Genomic DNA, 19,426 nt, shown 5'->3' with positions numbered 1-19,426 from the left:
GTTTTAACATAACGCTGCTATGGGTGGTTTATGGTGTCTTCTCTCTGTACTGTCTCCAAAGCTGTGTGTAGGTGGAGCACGGATAGCAAGAATCTTGTGGATGAGTCTGGAATGGGTGAGAGCAGCTGAAAGTATTGGAAATTAGGACACAATCTAAAATTGTGAGGAAGAGCTGTGTCTCTGCAAGGGCTTTGAGTGGCTGGCAGAATATGAGCAAGAAGTGTTTCAAGAGCGTTGGTACATAACATTAATAACTCTAGTGAAGGACTTGTGAAATGGTAATGGAGGGTGTTAAGGCAGAAGGATTTAGGAGGCTATTAATTTTGATCCTCCTGTGTCGGTCTAAAGAGCTGCTGCAGCTCTTCCTCCAACAGAATAGCACGGGACATGTGCTTTCTGGAAGCATCAGTTCCTTTACTGTGCTGCAAAGGGACAGGGTAATTCAGTTGAGGTGTTGCTCACATTCACCAAATGGACCTGCCAGTTCTCATGGTACAGAATCTGAGATGCTGTAAAATATTTCTTCAATGGTAAGGACCACTGAACATTTTAATTTGTTGGTTTTATTCTGTGTAACTGAGATCTGATCTGGAAAACTTTTTCCTTATACTACTATAACAGTTATTGGAGTGAAAAATTGCTTTCAGATCTCTAGCCCAAGACTACTTGTAAGCATGTTCAAAACACTCGTACTTGTGTATCCAAATGATTCCTGCTCTGAGCAGATCTGATTATACCAAGCATGAAATTGTACCTTGTTCTGATTATGTTTTACAGAATATGGGAAGAGGCATCACTGGCAGCTTCCCTTCCTTTTCCCTAAGTGTGAGGGCTTTCCTCAGAGTAATGCGTATAAACCCTGTGTAAACCCGGGGATCAGGAGAGCTGCAGCACAGTGTGAGTGGAGTAGCTCTGAAGAAACTGCAGTGCCTTAGAGCTGTGTTTACTGAACAGTAATAATGGAGAGTGCTGTGGCCTTTGCAGAGTCCCCTGAAATTTCCTTTTAGTGTTTCTGAACAAATCCACGAAATAACCTTTACACACAGTACTGTCAAACACAGCAGGAAAAAAACTAAAGGAATCATTTATCTGAAAGAGCAGTCAAAATTTGAGCTTTTTATTATATTGGCGGATAAGTAGGTAGGTTTTTAAAAAATGGTTTAAAAATAATAATACCTGAAATAGCTTGAATTTGTATCTGCAGTCTTTCAGTGCTTTGATCCTTAGTAACCATATCCTCTCCCTTTTGAGACTGGAAAGACTGCCATCCCAGCTATGGAAACTGTGGAACCTTCTTGGGAAGTGAGACACAAACTCAGTGTGTTTTTTAAGAGCACCCATAACATGCACACGAAGCAGAGAATTGAACTAAGGATTCTCTGGGTCTAACTAAGCTTGAGTTGTAATGATTAAATAATCCTTTGGGCTCCAGTTCTTGCACTGCTGATATCTTCTCTGTGACTCTTCCCCATTTTTGGGGGGGGAAATGACTGAGGTGGTGTTGGTAACTCTCAGACCTACAGACTTAATGCTTGTAAAACTCTTCATGTTTTCTACCCAAGACCCTCACAAAGACGAAACTGGATGTTTGGGTGTGTTTTAGGTCTCCTATGTGATTAGAGATGAGGTGGAGAAGTACAACCGGAATGGGGTAAATGCACTTCAGCTGGATCCAGCGTTGAACAGACTCTTCACAGCAGGCCGGGACTCCATCATAAGGATATGGAGTGTCAATCAGCACAAGGTCAGTCACAAGAGGCTTCCTGTCTACACCTTTTTTTTTTCCAAGTTAGGCAAGCTGTCCACAGGTCTACATCTGATACTGGTTTTTAATAGCTGCCAATTGTTATGATAGCAAAATAATTTTAACATTGCTCATACTGTGGTACCTCACATAGCTGTTTAGTTCTGTCACAAAAAGGTTCTGGAACAGTGATTTCAAACAACCTTGGATAAGGGAACTTAAGATCCGTTTGAAGGTTGAATAAAATATTGCAACAGGATACGATAGTCACAATCTTTTCTGTTTGTGATGAGATTTTATAAACTTCTTTTTCCTTAATTTGCAGCAAGACCCTTATATAGCATCTATGGAACACCACACAGATTGGGTAAATGACATTGTGCTCTGCTGCAATGGTAAAACATGTAAGTACTTGAAAGCTTGAGAACTACAGCATTCAGAGGCCGTATACAAGTAAATTATCTGCTGCTTAAATTATTTACCATCTTTTCTTAGCGTGTGAAATCAATTTGTGATGTCTATTGTAAATTTGGTAAACAGTGTAAGCATTTTAATGAAAATTGAAATGTGTATATAAACGATTGTTTCAATCTTTTTTTGTAGAACAGTAGTATGAATATGCCATAAAGTTATATATAAGCCACTAAAATTTAGTCTTTATTCTTTCCAATTTAGTGATATCTGCTTCTTCAGATACTACTGTTAAAGTGTGGAATGCGCATAAGGGATTTTGCATGTCAACACTAAGGACGCATAAGGTGAAAAACATTTTCTGTAAATACTGTGTCTGATCACTGCCCATTGTTTCAGTTATTAAGATGTAGGCTTCAAATGGATGATGTTGTCAGTTCATGTTCTTGTGTCTATTTTATTGTAGGATTATGTGAAAGCCTTGGCATATGCAAAAGACAAGGAGCTGGTGGCATCTGCCGGGCTGGACAGACAGATATTCCTCTGGGATGTAAATACTTTAACAGCACTGACTGCCTCAAATAACACTGTAACAAGTAGGTACCTGGGGAGGGGAGGCAAATGCAACGCATTTTGTTGAGTAGCACAATCTGTGAGGTCAACTGAAAACCATAAATGCCTCTTTCTGTCGGTGCATAAAAAATGTGCAAGAAATTTTAAGGTGGTTTTAGTGCACAATCAGTGCATTTGTTGTGTTATATAATAGCTGGAAATCTAGAGCAGCCAGCAGTCATGGCATTTAGAATAGAGGACAAGTCTCTTTGAACTTTTTCTCCTGAAATGTGATGTGCTGGTTTCTCTGAAACTTGATAGGGCTTTAGCTTGAGAAGCTTTTTGCTTCTCAACTAACCTGTCACAGAAATTTTCTCTTGGATTATGTGTCTGTACGTTTTTTGTGTATTATAATTTGGGATTGGTTTTTTGTTTGTATAGATGCTGAGAAAACATTGCAGTACAGCTCTGAAAGCAGGACTTAGAGATTTATCAAATTTCTCTATCAGAACAATGAAGTTACTAGTTAAATTAGTTAAAAAACCATGCAGAGTAATACTGAGCACTGATAAGGATAACAGACTGGTGAGATCTAACTCACTAGATACTGGAAGGCAAGGGGAAAATGCAGATTGTACTCAGCAGGGTTTTCTCCTAATGTCACCATCATCTTTCAGGAACTGATCTGTTCTGCTTCCCTCTCCCTGTAAAGGCATTATAGTAAATTATGAGATCTTTCCTTACACAGCAATTCCAACACCACTTTCTCAGAATAATCAGGGTAGACCTGATTAAGTTTCACATCTGGGAAGTGTCACACCAGTCTTCAAGTCCAGTTGGGTTTGATTGCTCCAGTCAATAGCACAGATCTGGGTCACGGGCATTCTGATTTGTATTGGCTGTTTTACAACAGGGTTTTTTCAGAATGAGGTCTCTACTGCTTATTAAGTAGGTTGGAAGAATTTTGTTCAAAGTGACTGATCTCTTCCATTTATACTTAGTATTTGGTAGATGTTTTAACATGGCAGAGTCTGATGGATGCATTGGGAAAGAACAGAACCAGCTTGCACACTGCCGCATTTAGGTTTTCTAAATAAGAATAGTTGCTTCCTCAGTCACAGGTTAGGAATAACTCAACAAAAAGCTGCAAAACGAAAATTTGGAAGTGGCACAACATACTCTTAAGAAAGTTCGGGAATATGCAATTCTGTAAGTGAGAGTCAGGCCTGTAGGGGGGGGTGTTTAATTACTGTATTTGAATAATTCTGAAAGGTGTGTTAATTTTATGGATTGAGTGGTTTCTGTAACCAAAGGTGCATTTGCTGGGCAGAACTGTCAGTTTGGCATTTGCTCTGCCTACAGGACTTTAGTTCGAGTATAGCCTTAGGCTGACAAGTCTGAGTAGCCCAGTGGAAGAGAGATGGCTTCCAGTGAGCTGTGTTGCCCTGCAGAATAGTGCTGGAATGGCACACAACTGGAGCTACCTAAAAAGATTTACTTTATATTTCCCAGAAATATAAAATCATTATATATATTTATTTATTTATTTGCATTGAAAGAGTTATTTTATAGCCAAACCTTGCTGATCACTGTAAGTTTTTCCATATTCTGCTTGAACGTGGCGTTCTTGAAGGAAGAATCTATTTGGGAGCTGATAGGAAAACTCAGTTGTGAGATAATGAAAAAAACTCCACAACATTTCTTGTACACTGCTTACAGTGATACAGAACCTAAACTATTCAAGTAAATCAGAGATGAGGAGTACTGCAGAGCTCACACTTATTTTTTGCCAAAGATCAAATGGAAGTGGAGACATTACCTTTAAGATGACAGGGGTAAATTTGCATTTCTAGAGTTAGAACACAAATACTTCATGAGGGGGAAGAAAGGGAAGCAGAGGAGTTGTTTTTCTTTCTTTTTTAGTGTTCCCAAGTAGTGGTGTTTCTGTTGGGAAGAACACAGTAAATATCCTCAAAGAAGTTGTTTTCCCAAGTCCTTTGAAACAGTATAAATTTTCTTTTTCAGAGTACAAATTAAGCTTGTTCTTGTACATTAATTTTCCATCTGATTGCCTGGAAACAATGTACACAAGGCAGCATTAAGAGGAAGCTTATTTTTAAAGAGTCTCCCAGTCAGCACAACCATAACTCACATTAAGTGGAGAGATTTTGCTTTTGACAAGAAGTCCCTTCCAGAAGAGGATGGAGTTGAGCTTTGCTTTTGTTCTGGCATAAACTTTGCTTGTGTACATTTAAGATTCTGTCTTCCATTCCTGATGTCCAGCTTTTGATAACTCTGTGTTATCATGCTCTCCTGAATTATTATGGTTGTTGAACAGTGTGCTAACCTCCAGGAGTCTTCAGTTCTGCATTTTGCCTTTACCTGTTCTCTGTGGACAGGGGAAGATTCTCACTTTATTTTGCCTCTGAGTAAATATATTTCATTTGACAGTTTACATATGCATAGCCATAACTGGTGACTGAGAGGACCCTAAAGTAAAGCTGCATAGTGCTTCGCAGAATGATAGAATAACCTTAATTGTAAGGGACCCTCAAGGATCATTGAGTTTTACTCCTGGCTCTGCACAGGACAACCCCAAAAAATCATACAGTGTGTCTGACAGTTGTTTTCCGAATGCTTCTTGAGCTCTGTCAGGCTTGGTGCCATGACCACTTCCCTGGGCAGCCTGTTCAGTGCCCAACCACCCTCTGGCTGAAGAACCTCTTCACAATATCCAGCCTAAACCTCCCCCAACACAGATTCCTCCACTGTGACAAAAGGCAATATTATATTACAATATTAGGTTACAAATGCTGTGTTGGAAACTTAGCTCCATGATATACATAAATCATTATGTGAAGTTCCACATTTTCGCTGGCCATGCAGTTTGTTGCTGTTCTCAGCCTTCTTGGCATACTGATGGTATGGATTTTGACGCTTAATGAAATGCTTGATTGTGCTCTCTAAATAGATGACTTTCACTTGCTGTGTCTGTGCTTTTCTCAGTTGAGGGACTGGTATTTTACTCTCTCCAAAAGTGGATTAGCCTAGATGGCACAGAATTCCTCAACTCTGATGGTAGGTGTGATGCTAAAGAGCTGCCATATGTTTTGCACAAACTCAGAGGAGCATCCATGCTCAAGTAACACATTGCAGCACTGCAGTGTAACTTCTCTGCATCTCTGCTGTTCTAGGAGAAGAGCCTTTAATATAAAATGTAGAATTTTACTGCTGCTTGGCTTGGAAAAAAAAATCTCTGCTCTTAAATCCAAATGCTGTGTGTTACAAGATCACATAGAAGTATCATACTCCAATAAAGTAGTTGAGCAAGAATAACTTGATGGTTTTGGCACTGAATTTGATGCCAAAAGGGCACCAGGACTGTAATGACCATAAATCTGAGGGGTTACTTTCTTTTTATGCACCAGTAAATTAAGAATTGGGCTTGGGTTTTCCTAGCAGTATTCAGACTATAGTCTCTTTTTTTTTAAAGCAACTCAATATATGGGCCAGAATGGCACTATTTTCATGGATCAAAGGGTATTAAAATACCAGTTTTGAATGAATATGTTTACTTTTTTTTCAAATGACAGCATTAAAATTGAATATGTAATTTTTTTTTTTAATAGCTTCTTCCCTGAGTGGGAACAAAGACTCAATCTACAGCCTTGCAATGAATCAAATGGGAACAGTTATTGTATCAGGGTCCACTGAAAAGGTAAGCAAAATTTAATGAGGCTCATTCCACTTCAGTTCAAAGTGTAGTATAGAGAGACAATCTTATTCATTTTCAGTGTCAGACCTGTAGTGGCTTTTGTGGTTTTAATAGTGAGTGTAAACACTTTTTTTTAAGTGGGAGTACAAGTGTAGGATACAAATCCTGCCTCAGTCTGAGGATGTCACATATCCATACAGCTTTCATACACAGGGGGACAATCAGATCATCTTGTGTAACCCTCTCTTTGACAGAGATTGTTACGTTTCCCCACAAGAGCTCTGATTTTTGGGGCACATGACTCAGATGATTATAAAAACTGAAGCAGTTGCTGCAGGTAGGAAAGAAATGGTGCCAGCAATTTGTGAGATCCCTGCAGGAGGTGGGAAATGAAGTGAGATAATGAAGTTCAAGTGTCCCCAAAAGACAGCCCTTGTTCTTTGTTGTAAAGGAAAGTGAAGCATGCTTAGGTCCCTGTAAGTTGTTTTTTTACCTAATCTAACCTTGAGAGAATTTTATTTCCAAGACAGTATAAAAATGAAAACAGGATACACCGATGAATCATCTTTTCTCGGAATCTTTTTCACCCCCATCACACTATCCTGTCTACTGTTGCTTCCATTTTTTTATTTCCTAAGACTGACAAAGCCAGAATAAATTAAATTAAAATCAAGAGAAGATTGCATCTGATCACTAGACTTGCATAATGTCTGTCTTTTTCTAATGTATGGTTACAGTGATGGTTTTCTGTATGTTCAGATTAATTCATTTGGGAAAGCCTTTAATTTCTGCAGAGCAAACACATTGGTGGGAAGAATGGTATTAATTCCAGTTATCCACTGTCTGTTTCCGTAGGTTCTAAGGGTGTGGGATCCAAGAACTTGTGCAAAACTAATGAAACTCAAAGGGCACACAGACAATGTGAAAGCTTTGTTGTTGAACAGAGATGGCACCCAGGTATGTGCTATAACCTGAGGCAAAGGCATTTCAGAGAATGCAGAAATGTCATTAGTCTTTTTCAATATAATTGTCTTATGTCATGGATTACAGAAGTATTACAAGTATTACAGATATTTAGTGATTAGGGGAGAGAAGATGATGGGTGTTTTATTGCAGATTCATCCTGGTATGGAGGGGGTTGTTTACATAAAACTGTGACTGGAGTTGTTGTTTGCCTGTCTTCATTTAGCACCATCTTCATGTGGAAATATAACCATAAGAATTTTCAAAGCTTTTTATGGAAAAGACAGTGTTTTAAAAGACTGAAATACCTGCTTGATTGAAGTGTGATGGTTGTTGCTCAGTGTCTTTCAGGCAGCTCTGATGGGACTATCCGCCTGTGGTCGCTTGGGCAGCAGAGATGCATAGCCACGTATCGAGTCCACGATGAGGGTGTTTGGGCTCTGCAGGTCAATGAAGCCTTCACTCATGTTTATTCAGGAGGGAGAGACAGGAAGATTTACTGTACAGATTTACGAAATCCTGATATCCGTGTGCTTATCTGCGAAGAAAAAGCACCAGTTCTTAAGGTAATTGAGTTTAATTCGGAGAATCACAGCATGGCCTCTGGAGGTCCATCCCCCCAAATCGAGGAGGGCCACCAGAGCTGATTGCCCAGCACCACATCCAGATGGCTTTTGAGTATTTTCAAGGATGGAGAATTCACAACCTCTCTGGGCAACCTGTGTGCTCCATCACCCTCTCAGTGTAAAAGGGTAGTTGCATGTTGTCTATGAAACAGTGGCTTGAGTGATGTAAGTTGATAGAAGGAACGTGCATTGGGTAACAAGCACTTACTGTGCCACATCTTAGTAGATTGGCTTTGTCTCCTAAATTGCATCTGAAGCTTAATTGTCTGAAGAAGATAGATGCCTGGCAGCTACGGAAAATATGCAAATTCAAGTATTACTGAAATTGAATGTGCTTCAGGCATGAGAAGTTGGTTTTATCAGGCTCTAGTACAGTTTTAAGAAACTGAGCTGGCGTTGCTTTGTACAAAAACAGATTTTTCTTAGCAGCACCATGTGTGCACAGGACTGTGTTAGAATCTGTTGCATACTCAGGGGAACCAGGAGTAAAGTTGATGGTGGGTTTTTTGAACGCTGAAACTTGATGTGTTTTTGGAGAAAACTGCATGTGCAAGTTTGAGTCTTTTGAAGAGGCCGCTTTTTGGATTTTGTTGTTGTTGTTGTTGTTGTCTGTAACATGTTTTGTAACATGTTACAAAAAACAATGTTTTGGTTTTTGTAACTGTAACATGACCCTGAAACTTGTAGGTGTTTAAGGAGCATGCAGTTGAAACAGATACCTACAGATACAAGCAGTCTGGCTTTCCTTGTGAGTGAACTCTGGCTATGTTCAAATCCAATCTTGGCTATACTAATTTGGTTCTGAAAAAGTCACAGTCTGGGAAATTTTAGTTCAAAATGGGAAATGAAGACTATGGGCAAGTTGTACAGAGATCAGAAGGGGTCTGTAATAGCTTGGCTACGGTGATTCATTACTGGCTAAGAAATGGCAGAGCCAAAAGCATAAAGTTAATTAGTACAGAACTTCTGATGTTCTCCTTTTAACCATATGAAGTGTCCAAATGCAAAGTAATTCAGAAAACACAGTGCTTATCAAACTGTCTATTAGACATGATTGCATCTTGCTAGAAGCAACTTTAAATGCTGGGCTATTTAGACACGTTGCATCTGCTATTATCCATGTCCAGAATTTATTTTTTTAATATCTGAAGCAATTTCTCTGCGTTCTCAGATATTTCAGCTTAGTTTCTTTCCTTTAAACTTTGTATTTCTGTAGTAAACTGAAAGTAGTGCTGTTCCTAAGATACTTCCAAGTATGGGAGCAAGTCTACACAGACCATTATTAATTATCAAAGGAAAACTAATTTAAGCATGACTGAAAGCTTCTGTGTTTCATTATTTAGATGGAACTTGATAGATCAGCTGATCCTCCTCCAGCACTTTGGGTTGCAACAACGAAATCCTCTGTGAATAAATGGGTAAGGGATATATTTTACAATCTGTGATTTCAATTAAGTAGTCTTGATAATTGCAGTCTTGGTTTGGGAACTGTGAGGCTGTTGCTTGCAATTTGACTGTGACTTGCTGTGATCTGTAAGGTTTATTTATAAAAAAATCATAAAATGTCAATATTGAAATTGATCAAAAGGCATTAATCTTTGAATTACTTCCTTTGCTCTCTATTTATGATGCTTTTAGAAATAAATTATGTTTCTTGGAACTGTACAGTTAACAGCTAAATAGCAGCATGAACTGGCAGTTGTTATGTATAAAAGCAGAGTTTATAGGTTATTATAAATGTGTCATTATTTTGTTTCTTTCTTTAGACTTTGAAGGGAATTCATAATTTTAGAGCATCAGGAGATTATGATAATGATTGTACCAATCCCATCCCACCCTTGTGTACACAGCCCGACCAAGTTATAAAAGGTAAACAGCTCTTTTCCAGAGGACCTTATAAAATCTGTTACCATTAGCAGAAATTATACACTTTAAGACTGACTCGGATTTTCACATTCTTGATACTATGATTTGAACTAAAGCAAAGGCAATGTAGGTATTGTCTATCCATTGTTACAGTTGAAATAGTGTTTACACCTTGGTGACATCCAACTCTTACATAAAAAAGTGATACCAAAGAACAGTACATGTGTCTTGCTGCACAATGTATTGTGATATTAGAAAAAATAATGACTGAAAATAAGTAGTGACCTTAATTCTTGTTTGTTTGCCAGGGGGTGCTAGTATTATTCAGTGCCACATTCTTAACGACAAGAGACACATATTAACCAAAGACACAAATAATAATGTGGCATACTGGGATGTCTTGAAGGTAAGTATATTATTTCAGATCAAGTTTCTACTGTTGGATGATTATTTATTTTTTACCTTTTTTATACGCATACATTTCTTTGTGTGTGAGATTCCCATGGTAGAAAGTAAGTTTTTCTGTCTCAAGACATCATGCAAAGTTTTCCTTTTGAAAAGGGAGGGGGGCATTTCTGAGCTTTTCTGCATCTTTGCCTGATGTGAGGCAGACACCTGAAATTCAGACCTTTGAATTCACCCACAAATTCACTCAGTGCTGTTCCCGTTGCAGTAGTTGATCTGAATTTGCTAGATTTGAAATAAAAATTACGTACCACATAAATTGTAGTTCAATTTTTTGAGGAAAAATTTGAACCTTTTTAACTTTCATGTTTCTGGGCTGCAGTACTCCTGGAGAGATCACAAGTTGTAATCATTCCACGTGTGTATGAAAGTCAAGTTAAAGATTTGGGTGTTGATGTGATTCCAAACTTGTACGTTTCTTTTGGCATGCAGGCATGTAAAGTTGAAGACCTTGGGAAAGTAGACTTTGAGGAAGAAATTAAGAAGAGATTTAAAATGGTGTATGTACCAAACTGGTTCTCAGTGGACTTGAAAACTGGGGTGAGATACAACTCCTACATCTGGTTTTCTAATGTCATTTTATATACTGTTTGTTCACAAAGCTTTTAGTTTGTTAAAACTTTAGAAGAATGTTCAGTGCTTATCTGATGGATTAGGTTTATTTTTAAGTAAAACAGCAAATTTTACCCCTGTTCTTAGTCTGAATAACAGATTTTTTTTATTATATTTTCCCTCATGGTATGATCCACCAATACCAATTATGTAGTAATACAGTTTGGTAAACAGTGTGTGCTGCAAACCAAAGAAATTCTTTGGTTTGTAATCCCAGTTAAGTGTGAACAAAATTAGAAATTTATAGACTTGTTTAATCCAAAACAACGAAAGAACTATTATATTCCTCTCCCTGGTTGCCTTTTGCCAACAGATGTTGACAATTACTTTGGATGAAAGTGACTGCTTTGCAGCCTGGGTTTCAGCAAAGGATGCTGGATTTAGCAGTCCAGATGGTTCTGATCCGAAATGTAAGTTTTAAGTAATATTTTTATTTTTTAAATAATATTTTTATTTTTAAAAGAAGGCAGAAAAGTTCCAGTATATGTGTTTTGAAGTATTCCAGTGCCTCATATGTCAGTAGCTGGTTGACATATGTCAGGGCTTATTTTCTTAACACTAAATTCCGCAAGGAACTCTTCAGTGACAATGTTTCCTTTTTTTCTGAAACATTTCCATCATGTTCGGGTTTTCTGCTTAACTTGGTTTCAAACCTTCAAGAAGTGAAAGGGAAAAAGTAACTATGACCTAATCTAGAGAATGTTACAACACGTGAGTGATCCAACAGCAGGGATTCTAAAATCAGCTTTTTCTGAAAGATTGTAACATAGAGCTCTGAGATTGTGATAAGCAGATTTCTGTGCCATAAACAGCTTGCTTTGGGAATAGAGCTGCTCAAACACTTGGGAAATTTTTGGCTGTGAACCAAATGTGGAATATTACGTTGCCAACAATTTTTCTGCAACTGAAGTTTCACTTCACTGTGTCTTGACAGTAAACCTCGGAGGGCTTCTGCTACAAGCACTTCTGGAGTATTGGCCCAGAACCCATATCAATCCAATGGATGAAGAAGAAAATGAGATGAACCATGGTTAGTATTTTAATATTTTCCTTTTTTTTAGGATTTGCCCGTACCTTCTGTTTATTTATTTCTGTTTCTTGAACAGACACAACATATTTGCTTGTCTCTCTCTTACCCTTGTCTCTCTGTGCATTATAGACTAGTGTCTTTTAGCCTTTACTTTACAAAAGAAAGTGTAAAATAAGTACTTCTGAAAGCATCAGCAAAAATTTTAATAACTCTAGTCTGTAAAAAAAGGCAGGTAAATAGAAGAATTCAGATAATTCTGAAGTTACAGAAACATGATGCCTTGATGAAGAACAATTACTGGCACACTAATGCTTGACTTGGACAAGAAGCAGCCTAGGTAATGACAGCAAAGAGCAATAATTCAGTTATTCAACATTAGCAAGTATTTTCTTGACATAATTCCAGTTTTCTTTTAGGTATTGTGAACAAAATAAAAGAAAATATTTATTTGAAAAAATACCTTTGGTATAATAATACATGGAGTAAGTCTGTAGAAAACCACCTTATAATGGTGTTTTAAGGTAATAATGCTAATTCTAATCAGGCATGAGATGAAAAGCACAAGCTGTGTAAAATGTAAGATAGTGGCTGAATTTGACAGGATAAAAGAGACTGTGTAACTCCTAAGATTGCAATCAATTCAAGCCAGGTCAGAGTTGACTGAAAAGTCTGGTCTTTAGTGATTAAAAAATTACTTTCTATAAATAGATAATGCAATTAGGGAAACTGTACAGTCAGCAGTATCTTGCCACTTTGTGACGAAGATTGTGCCAAGAGTTAGTTACTTTCTTCTTTCAAAAACGATCTCCATGGAGAGTTACAGCACTTGGCAGACTCTTCTGGATCCAGTTGCTGATTCTCACACTGTTGTGTATTGGCAATCTGCAGCTTAGAGCCAGACAAGGTATGAGAAATACAAAATCAGTCTTCATTTCGTTTCAAAAGATAAAAATGAGGAAACTGACACTGAGCAGTGACTTGAGAAGATGAAGCTGGACATTGGAATTTTTGTAGAGAAACAAGAATTTTAATAAACACTTGTATATGTGTGTGTATGTGCAGTGTTGTTCCTCTCAACTGGTAAGAGAAATTTGATGGTTTCAAACTCTAGGATTTTTCACTTGCTGTAACTCCATTATTATGTTTGTCCCTTCTAATATAGATTTTCTTTCTGTATTTTCTTTGCTTAATACAATTTCTGGCCTTTCTTTCACTACATGTGTTTCTGGTTAGAAAGCTAAGGAATCATTCATCTCCTGAGACTGTACCATTTAAATTTCTTATGTTGCTTGAGTTCAACATCATGTTCAGATACCCCAACTAGATGCTGCACTGTAACAGAGATGATTTTTCTCAAGTGCAAGTCAGGCATCTAAATTCTCCTATGCTGTGTTTTAAGATACCTGACTGACTGGAAGCTGCACTGTTCAGTAGGTGCATAAATAATGCTGACTTTTCTTTAATCTTATCCTGTCCAGAATCAGGTTCTTCGGTGTTTGAAGACCATTCTGTTGTAATTGCTCATAATAAATTGAATTTATAATGCAGGAACTTCAAGGGACTGTGAGTCTGAGCTTTCCTAGTATGCTGTTTTGACACCTGGCAAATCCAGGTAGAAGGGTAAAGCCAACATCCTTCAGAGTTCTGTACTGTCAGAGGACAAGAGAAGAATAGTCATGTCTCTGCTGAGTCTCTTTGGTTGATTTCTAGTATTAGGATTTGTCAATTTGAACAATACTTAGAATTCTGTTAAGGAAATGGAAAAAAAAAACCTAGTAATTGGGTTTTGGTTCCTGAGCTCTATTTCCTCTTTCTCAAAGGCTTTTGAAATAGGCCTTCCACAAACCTGCTTTGATCTCATTACTGTATGCTGTTCCTTCTTATATACTTGCTGCGTGTTGGAAATGGGGAGTTTCTTATATATAAAGCTTATGATTTTGTTAATTTATGAAATAACTGTAGGTGGAAAAGACATATTTTGGTCTATGGATGCCCAGTTTTCAGGCCTACTGCAGACTCACTGCTGTGATGGTTTCTTTTTCTAACAGTGAATGGTGAGCAGGAGAACAGAGTCCAGAAGGGAAATGGATACTTTCAAGTGCCACCACATACGCCAGTTATATTTGGTGAGGCTGGAGGACGCACTTTGTTCAGGTATAAAAACTCAACAGTGTAAATTCATTGACTAAACAGTCATTTTCTTTGCGCAAACAGGAACACTGTCAAAATATAATGCTTCCATTCTGTACTGGACATTCAAGACATGCCCTTGACAGGCAAAATAAGCAGCTGTTGATGATAATTTGGCATTGCCCAACTCATTGGAATTTATATAATTTTATCTGGCTTTGTTTCATCATTGTTTGTGCGCATTTCCTAAAATTGGTTTTATTCTTTTGATTTGGTGAGGGCTTAGCAGATGCTTTAAATCAAAGCTCGTTTATTTGAAGCAGAAAAGAATTACTTTATGCCAGGTGCCTTTCCCCTTTTCCTGACAGTTTCGTTCTTCAACACACAAGCATACACAATCCAGAGTAAATTAGGTTTTTAAATTTTCTTTGTGTCATGGCCACAGTTTCCTAGGATACTACTCCCTTTTTCTACTCTGACATCTGTTTTCCTACAGCTACTTCTCGTCTTTACAGAAAAGAAGTGATCACTTCCCCTGTAAGTTGGATGATGCTAACAAAGTTCAAGCTCCCTTCCCATTAGAAGGGCAGGTCCTCTCCTGAAGGTTTCTTAATGCAAATGGCAATAATTGTTTTCATTCACAAAGGTTATTTCTGTGTGTCCTAGGTTGTTATGTCGGGATTCAGGTGGAGAGACAGAGTCTATGCTTCTTAATGAAACTGTGCCACAATGGGTTATTGACATCACTGTGGATGTAAGTGTTGTGTGCATAAGTGTTGCTTTTTTTACTGTGCCTTTTTTTTTTAAGATGTACTACGATTTTTTTTAATTGTGCAGTGTCTGAAATTATGTTTTAAATTTATGCTCTGTTTGTATTCAAAATAAGTGACCTCGAGGTCTGTATTCAAGACCCTTTGAGATTCATGATTTTTTCATGTGTCTGGTTAATGTATTTTTGCTCACTTTCTTCAGACATAAAGTCTTAGAAAAAGAATTCAAATCCCTGTGCATAATTGGTATCCTTTTCAAGTGAGGAGCTCAGGAACAGAGAATACACTTCATATTGCTGCTGTCTTCTGATACTGTCTAATTGCCTCTGAAATAACTGATAATTTATATTCCAAAGCTCAATGATCTGTGCATCATCTAAATTGAAGTGTCTCAGGAGTATGAGTAATTTGGAAAGTTGGCTGTGGTGGGGATGTTGATTAAGAATCTCTCATGGGTTTTTATAATTAGGAGCTGAATATACTTCACATACCAGCTGGTGGAAATAGGAGCTGACAATGGTTCATCCTAAATTAACACTTTCCAAATGTGTTTCCTTCTAGAAAAATATGCCCAAGTTCAATAAGATTCCCTTCTACCTCCAACCTCATTCATCATCAGGGGCAAAAACTCTAAAAAAGTAAGTAATGCATGTTTGACTTTGAAAAACTGCAGAAGGAGAGCTGCATGCTAAAAAACCCCAACAACAACAAATAAAACCCAACCAAATAAACAACCAAAACAAAAAAAAACACCTACCAAACTGATTCTCTGTTTTCTAGTCATTTAAGCAACACTGCTCTGAAGCATTGAGTTATATCAGAATATTTGAAAGAACTAGAGGTTTCTTTGGGGTTTGGTTGTCAGTTGTTCAAATTTATGCTAAGAAATGTCTAAGAACTAATTACTGAAATGGGACTTCCTGTCTTTTGTGATACTTAATCAGAAAACAGAGGAACTAATGGATTGTTACTGTGTTCAGAACCACAGTTTTATCTTTCCTGTTGCTAACAGTAAGGAATGGTAGCTTTTTAAAAAGAAAAGGTACAAAACCTGACAATAGGCAATGCAAGGTAGTCTGCCAGTCACATGAGCTGTAACTGGGAGCTGTGTAGGTTGGAAATCAGCAATTCTGGTGTGACTTTATAGTGTCATAGACAGTATGCCTGCCATTTGTATTCAGCAATTTTTAGTAGTTAACACAAATACCTAGTTTCTCTATATGTTTTACTGAGATTTTCGCATCAGAGACTGTTCGTGAAAGAGGAGCTTCACGGCTTTTTGTTTCCTTTGTGGAAAAAGTGCTGCTGCTTATTACAGGAGAATGTCCTGTTAATGGAGTGGGGTGAACAGCATTTTCTGGCTTAGCTCTGTAATTCTAAATCTTCTGACCTTCTACTAATGCCTTTCAATAGAAAGAATTAGAGTGGAGTGCAATACTCTTTATCTAAGCTTTGATTTTAATCTAATCCGTTGAATATCTTACCACTTTTCTGTGTGACTCTTTGGATAAATAGCTGTTGTGATCCTGGTATTCTGGATGATCCTGATAATTCACTATTAAACTTTATATTATAAAGAGACTATAGTTTGCTACAGACTAAGGTATTGTGAGGGTAAAAAAATATAATTTCCCAAGTTTTTTCCACGATTCTCTCACTTTATCTAGAGACCGACTGTCAGCAAGTGACATGCTTCAGGTGAGGAAAGTGATGGAACATGTGTATGAGAAAATCATAAACTTGGATAATGAGTCTCAAACAACCAGCTCGTCCAACAATGAGAAAACAGGAGAACAAGAAAAAGAGGAGGACATCGCTGTGCTAGCAGAGGAGAAGATTGAACTTCTGTGCCAGGACCAGGTAAGTTCCTTGGGTGTTTTAGCCTGTCATCAAAACCAACCTCTAGCAATGAATTGGCTATGAATTTTTGAACCCTGAGCTTGAAATATGCTGTAGATTATCTGCTACCTTTAAAACTAAGGAAATGTTTTGACATCACGTCAACTTGGAGATGACACAAGTTCAGACATTTGCAGATAGCCAGAACAAAGATCTTCTGTTGTAAGCCTGTTTAATTTGTTCTGACTAGTGGCTTTTACAGGGTTACATACTCAACAAATGAAGTTAATACAATTGCGGAGTTCTGGTTGGTTTTTTGGGTTGTTTTAATGTTTGGAACTCGACGTTTTTAGCAGTGTTCAAAATTTGTCCAAAAACCATGAATTGCCTGTTTAAGTGCATGAAGATTAAGTATTGGGGAGGTGGTTGTAATATGAAGTGACATCCTACATTGCTAAAATCTTTCAGTAATGCATCAGCTTTACTCGCTGGTTGAAAAATCTGAGCCATTGCGTGGTTTGTCCTGGTACCAGTTCACCCATAGGAGTGTTTTATCTGGGAATATCTGACCATCCAGCAGATTCGTGGAGTGAAAGACGAATTTTTGCTGTTTCAGGTTTTGGATCCGAATATGGACCTTCGAACTGTAAAACACTTCATTTGGAAGAGTGGAGGGGATCTGACGCTTCACTATCGCCAGAAATCAACGTGAGGGGAGCACGGGCCCAAGCGGTTCATTATTTACTTGACCATACTGTACTGGTTCCAAGAGTAGTGCTATAGAAGCCCACTGAAACCCTAAGGTAGATGAGACTGCTAATCACCCAGTATGGACGGGAAGTATGCATTTAATTGAAGCGACTAATAGATCTGTAACATAGAGGAAAAAGAAATCCATATGACTTAAACTAAAGTCTGTCCTCCTCTCAGTCAGTGAGACGGGAAGTCCCTGAGTGGCTCGTGTTGTGTGAGGTGTACAGAGAGTGGATGATAACCCAGTGCAGACTTTTGCTTTCTCCTTTTTGCTTTCTTTTTTTTGTTGTTTGTTTTTTGTTTTTTTTTTTTCCAGAACGTAATATACTCATCTGCTCATGCTCAACATGAAACTGGTTTGGCCATATTAGTTGCTGTGTTCACAATGTAATTCAGAACTGCACACAAGGTATCTTTAGTACATTCCATTCATAAAGTTCCAGCAATGATTTCTCACAGGTTACTCAAAGATTTCTGCCACTAAAAGAAAATTGGAAAATTAAAAAAAAAAAAAAAAAAGAAAATACGTATTGTATTGTATTCATACTTGAATGAATTGGGCCATTTAATTGTAAAAGAAGGGTTAACTTTAGAATTGTTTTAATTGCTTTAGAGAGCTTTTGATGTGCAAGATAAAACACTAGAAAAATATCAGAGCAGGGTGAGTCTAATGATGCTGTGCATCATTATAGAGTGAAGATGCTTTGCAGCAACTTAGAGATTTTTTTTTTTTTTAAATATATATAACTACTTCCTGCACTGTGTCCTAGGCATTCTAAAGACACATTAGTCTAATTTTTGGTAACTGTGCTCCAAAACTATGTGACATTTTGTTAAAACTTCAAACCATTCTGAATATAACTTAATATGTTTAATGTTAAACTTTAGAAACTTCTGTGCAGATTTCATACTCATGAGATAAAATACTGATTTTTCTTTTCCAAAGTTTTATATGCAGTTGTTCTTTTGTTATAGATTTATGCAGATCTTGTTTTCCCTGCTGTTTCTAAAAATATGTGACTGTCATAGGCTCATGGTAATCTTTTATAGAGGTTTAACTTATTGGGGGGAGGGGGAGGGGTAAAGGCATTTCAGCTTTTTGTGAGAAAATGTGGGGATATCCCAGAAAACCATTAATAGCCAGAACAAATTACAAATCCTTGTAGAGAAATGGTGTAAAAATGACTCTTGTCTGAAGCAGAAGCACAAGTGCCTTCAAGGGGCAGTATATTATTGGAGTTTCTTCAGGAGACATATGCTCTTGCCCTTCCTGTATCTTGCTATCAAGATTTAGGTTGAGGCCTAAAAAAAGTCCCAATAAATTATATTACTGGGATTGTATTGGTCAAACAAGAGGTAGAATATTTTTCATTGTGTTTTATTTGAAAAAAATCGTCAAATCCTTCCCTTCTGCACTCTTAACCCATCAAAACAAACTCATTGCTTGGAGACAAACTTTGGTTCAGAACTAAGCTAACATGTCATTTTCCCTGTCTTTTGAGAGTCAGTTTCAGATTTTAATCCCCATTTCTGTGTGTGCTTAATTTGACACAGTTGTGCTATAACTGCACATTTTTAGCGCTACTTGTGAATTAAATGGGTAAACAGAACTGTAACTTTTATTGATAAATTGTCCTGACTTGTATTTATTAATATCAAGGGTCTATGCTTATTCCAATAGGCACTGTTTAAGTTTAGGTTTGTTTCCTCTTTGTCTTCCTGTCCTATTGTGTACATTGGAGTTACTCCCAGAAATTTTCTTTTAAGCCAGCCAAGGTTGTAATTTTTCTTCTTTTTTTTTTTTTTTTCTTTCTAACCATCCTGAAACAAAGTAACAGGAAAGATTGACAGAAGAGTCTGCAATGCCAGAAGGGTAAACGATGTTTCACAGTTGTATAGAATAAAAGGCTTTAGTTAAAATATTTTCAAGTCGTTTTGTGTACCAGATTA

At 37.4% G+C, this 19,426-nt stretch overlaps 1 protein-coding gene across 1 annotated transcript in view; it reads left to right on the top strand.

Moving 5' to 3' along the window:
* WDR48 (WD repeat domain 48) overlaps positions 1–19,400 on the top strand; it is a 27,958-nt gene extending 8,558 nt beyond the window's left edge. Inside the window, exons 2-19 of the mRNA XM_027906605.1 lie at positions 1,604–1,744; positions 2,070–2,148; positions 2,420–2,502; positions 2,622–2,751; positions 6,337–6,425; positions 7,278–7,379; positions 7,727–7,951; positions 9,355–9,429; positions 9,778–9,880; positions 10,186–10,283; positions 10,775–10,882; positions 11,268–11,364; positions 11,889–11,984; positions 14,033–14,138; positions 14,781–14,868; positions 15,446–15,522; positions 16,552–16,744; positions 17,340–19,400. Of these exons, the coding sequence (XP_027762406.1) occupies positions 1,604–1,744; positions 2,070–2,148; positions 2,420–2,502; positions 2,622–2,751; positions 6,337–6,425; positions 7,278–7,379; positions 7,727–7,951; positions 9,355–9,429; positions 9,778–9,880; positions 10,186–10,283; positions 10,775–10,882; positions 11,268–11,364; positions 11,889–11,984; positions 14,033–14,138; positions 14,781–14,868; positions 15,446–15,522; positions 16,552–16,744; positions 17,340–17,435 (1,986 nt within the window). The 3' untranslated portion in view covers positions 17,436–19,400. The remainder of the gene's footprint in view (positions 1–1,603; positions 1,745–2,069; positions 2,149–2,419; positions 2,503–2,621; positions 2,752–6,336; positions 6,426–7,277; positions 7,380–7,726; positions 7,952–9,354; positions 9,430–9,777; positions 9,881–10,185; positions 10,284–10,774; positions 10,883–11,267; positions 11,365–11,888; positions 11,985–14,032; positions 14,139–14,780; positions 14,869–15,445; positions 15,523–16,551; positions 16,745–17,339) is intronic.
* Positions 19,401–19,426: the final 26 nt, after the last annotated feature.

Source organism: Empidonax traillii, unplaced genomic scaffold (genome assembly GCF_003031625.1).
Source record: "Empidonax traillii isolate 1590-97213 ecotype Southwest subspecies unplaced genomic scaffold, ASM303162v1 scaffold1325:size547790, whole genome shotgun sequence".
NCBI lineage: Eukaryota > Metazoa > Chordata > Aves > Passeriformes > Tyrannidae > Empidonax > Empidonax traillii.
This window is presented reverse-complemented; position numbering and strand designations above follow the sequence as displayed.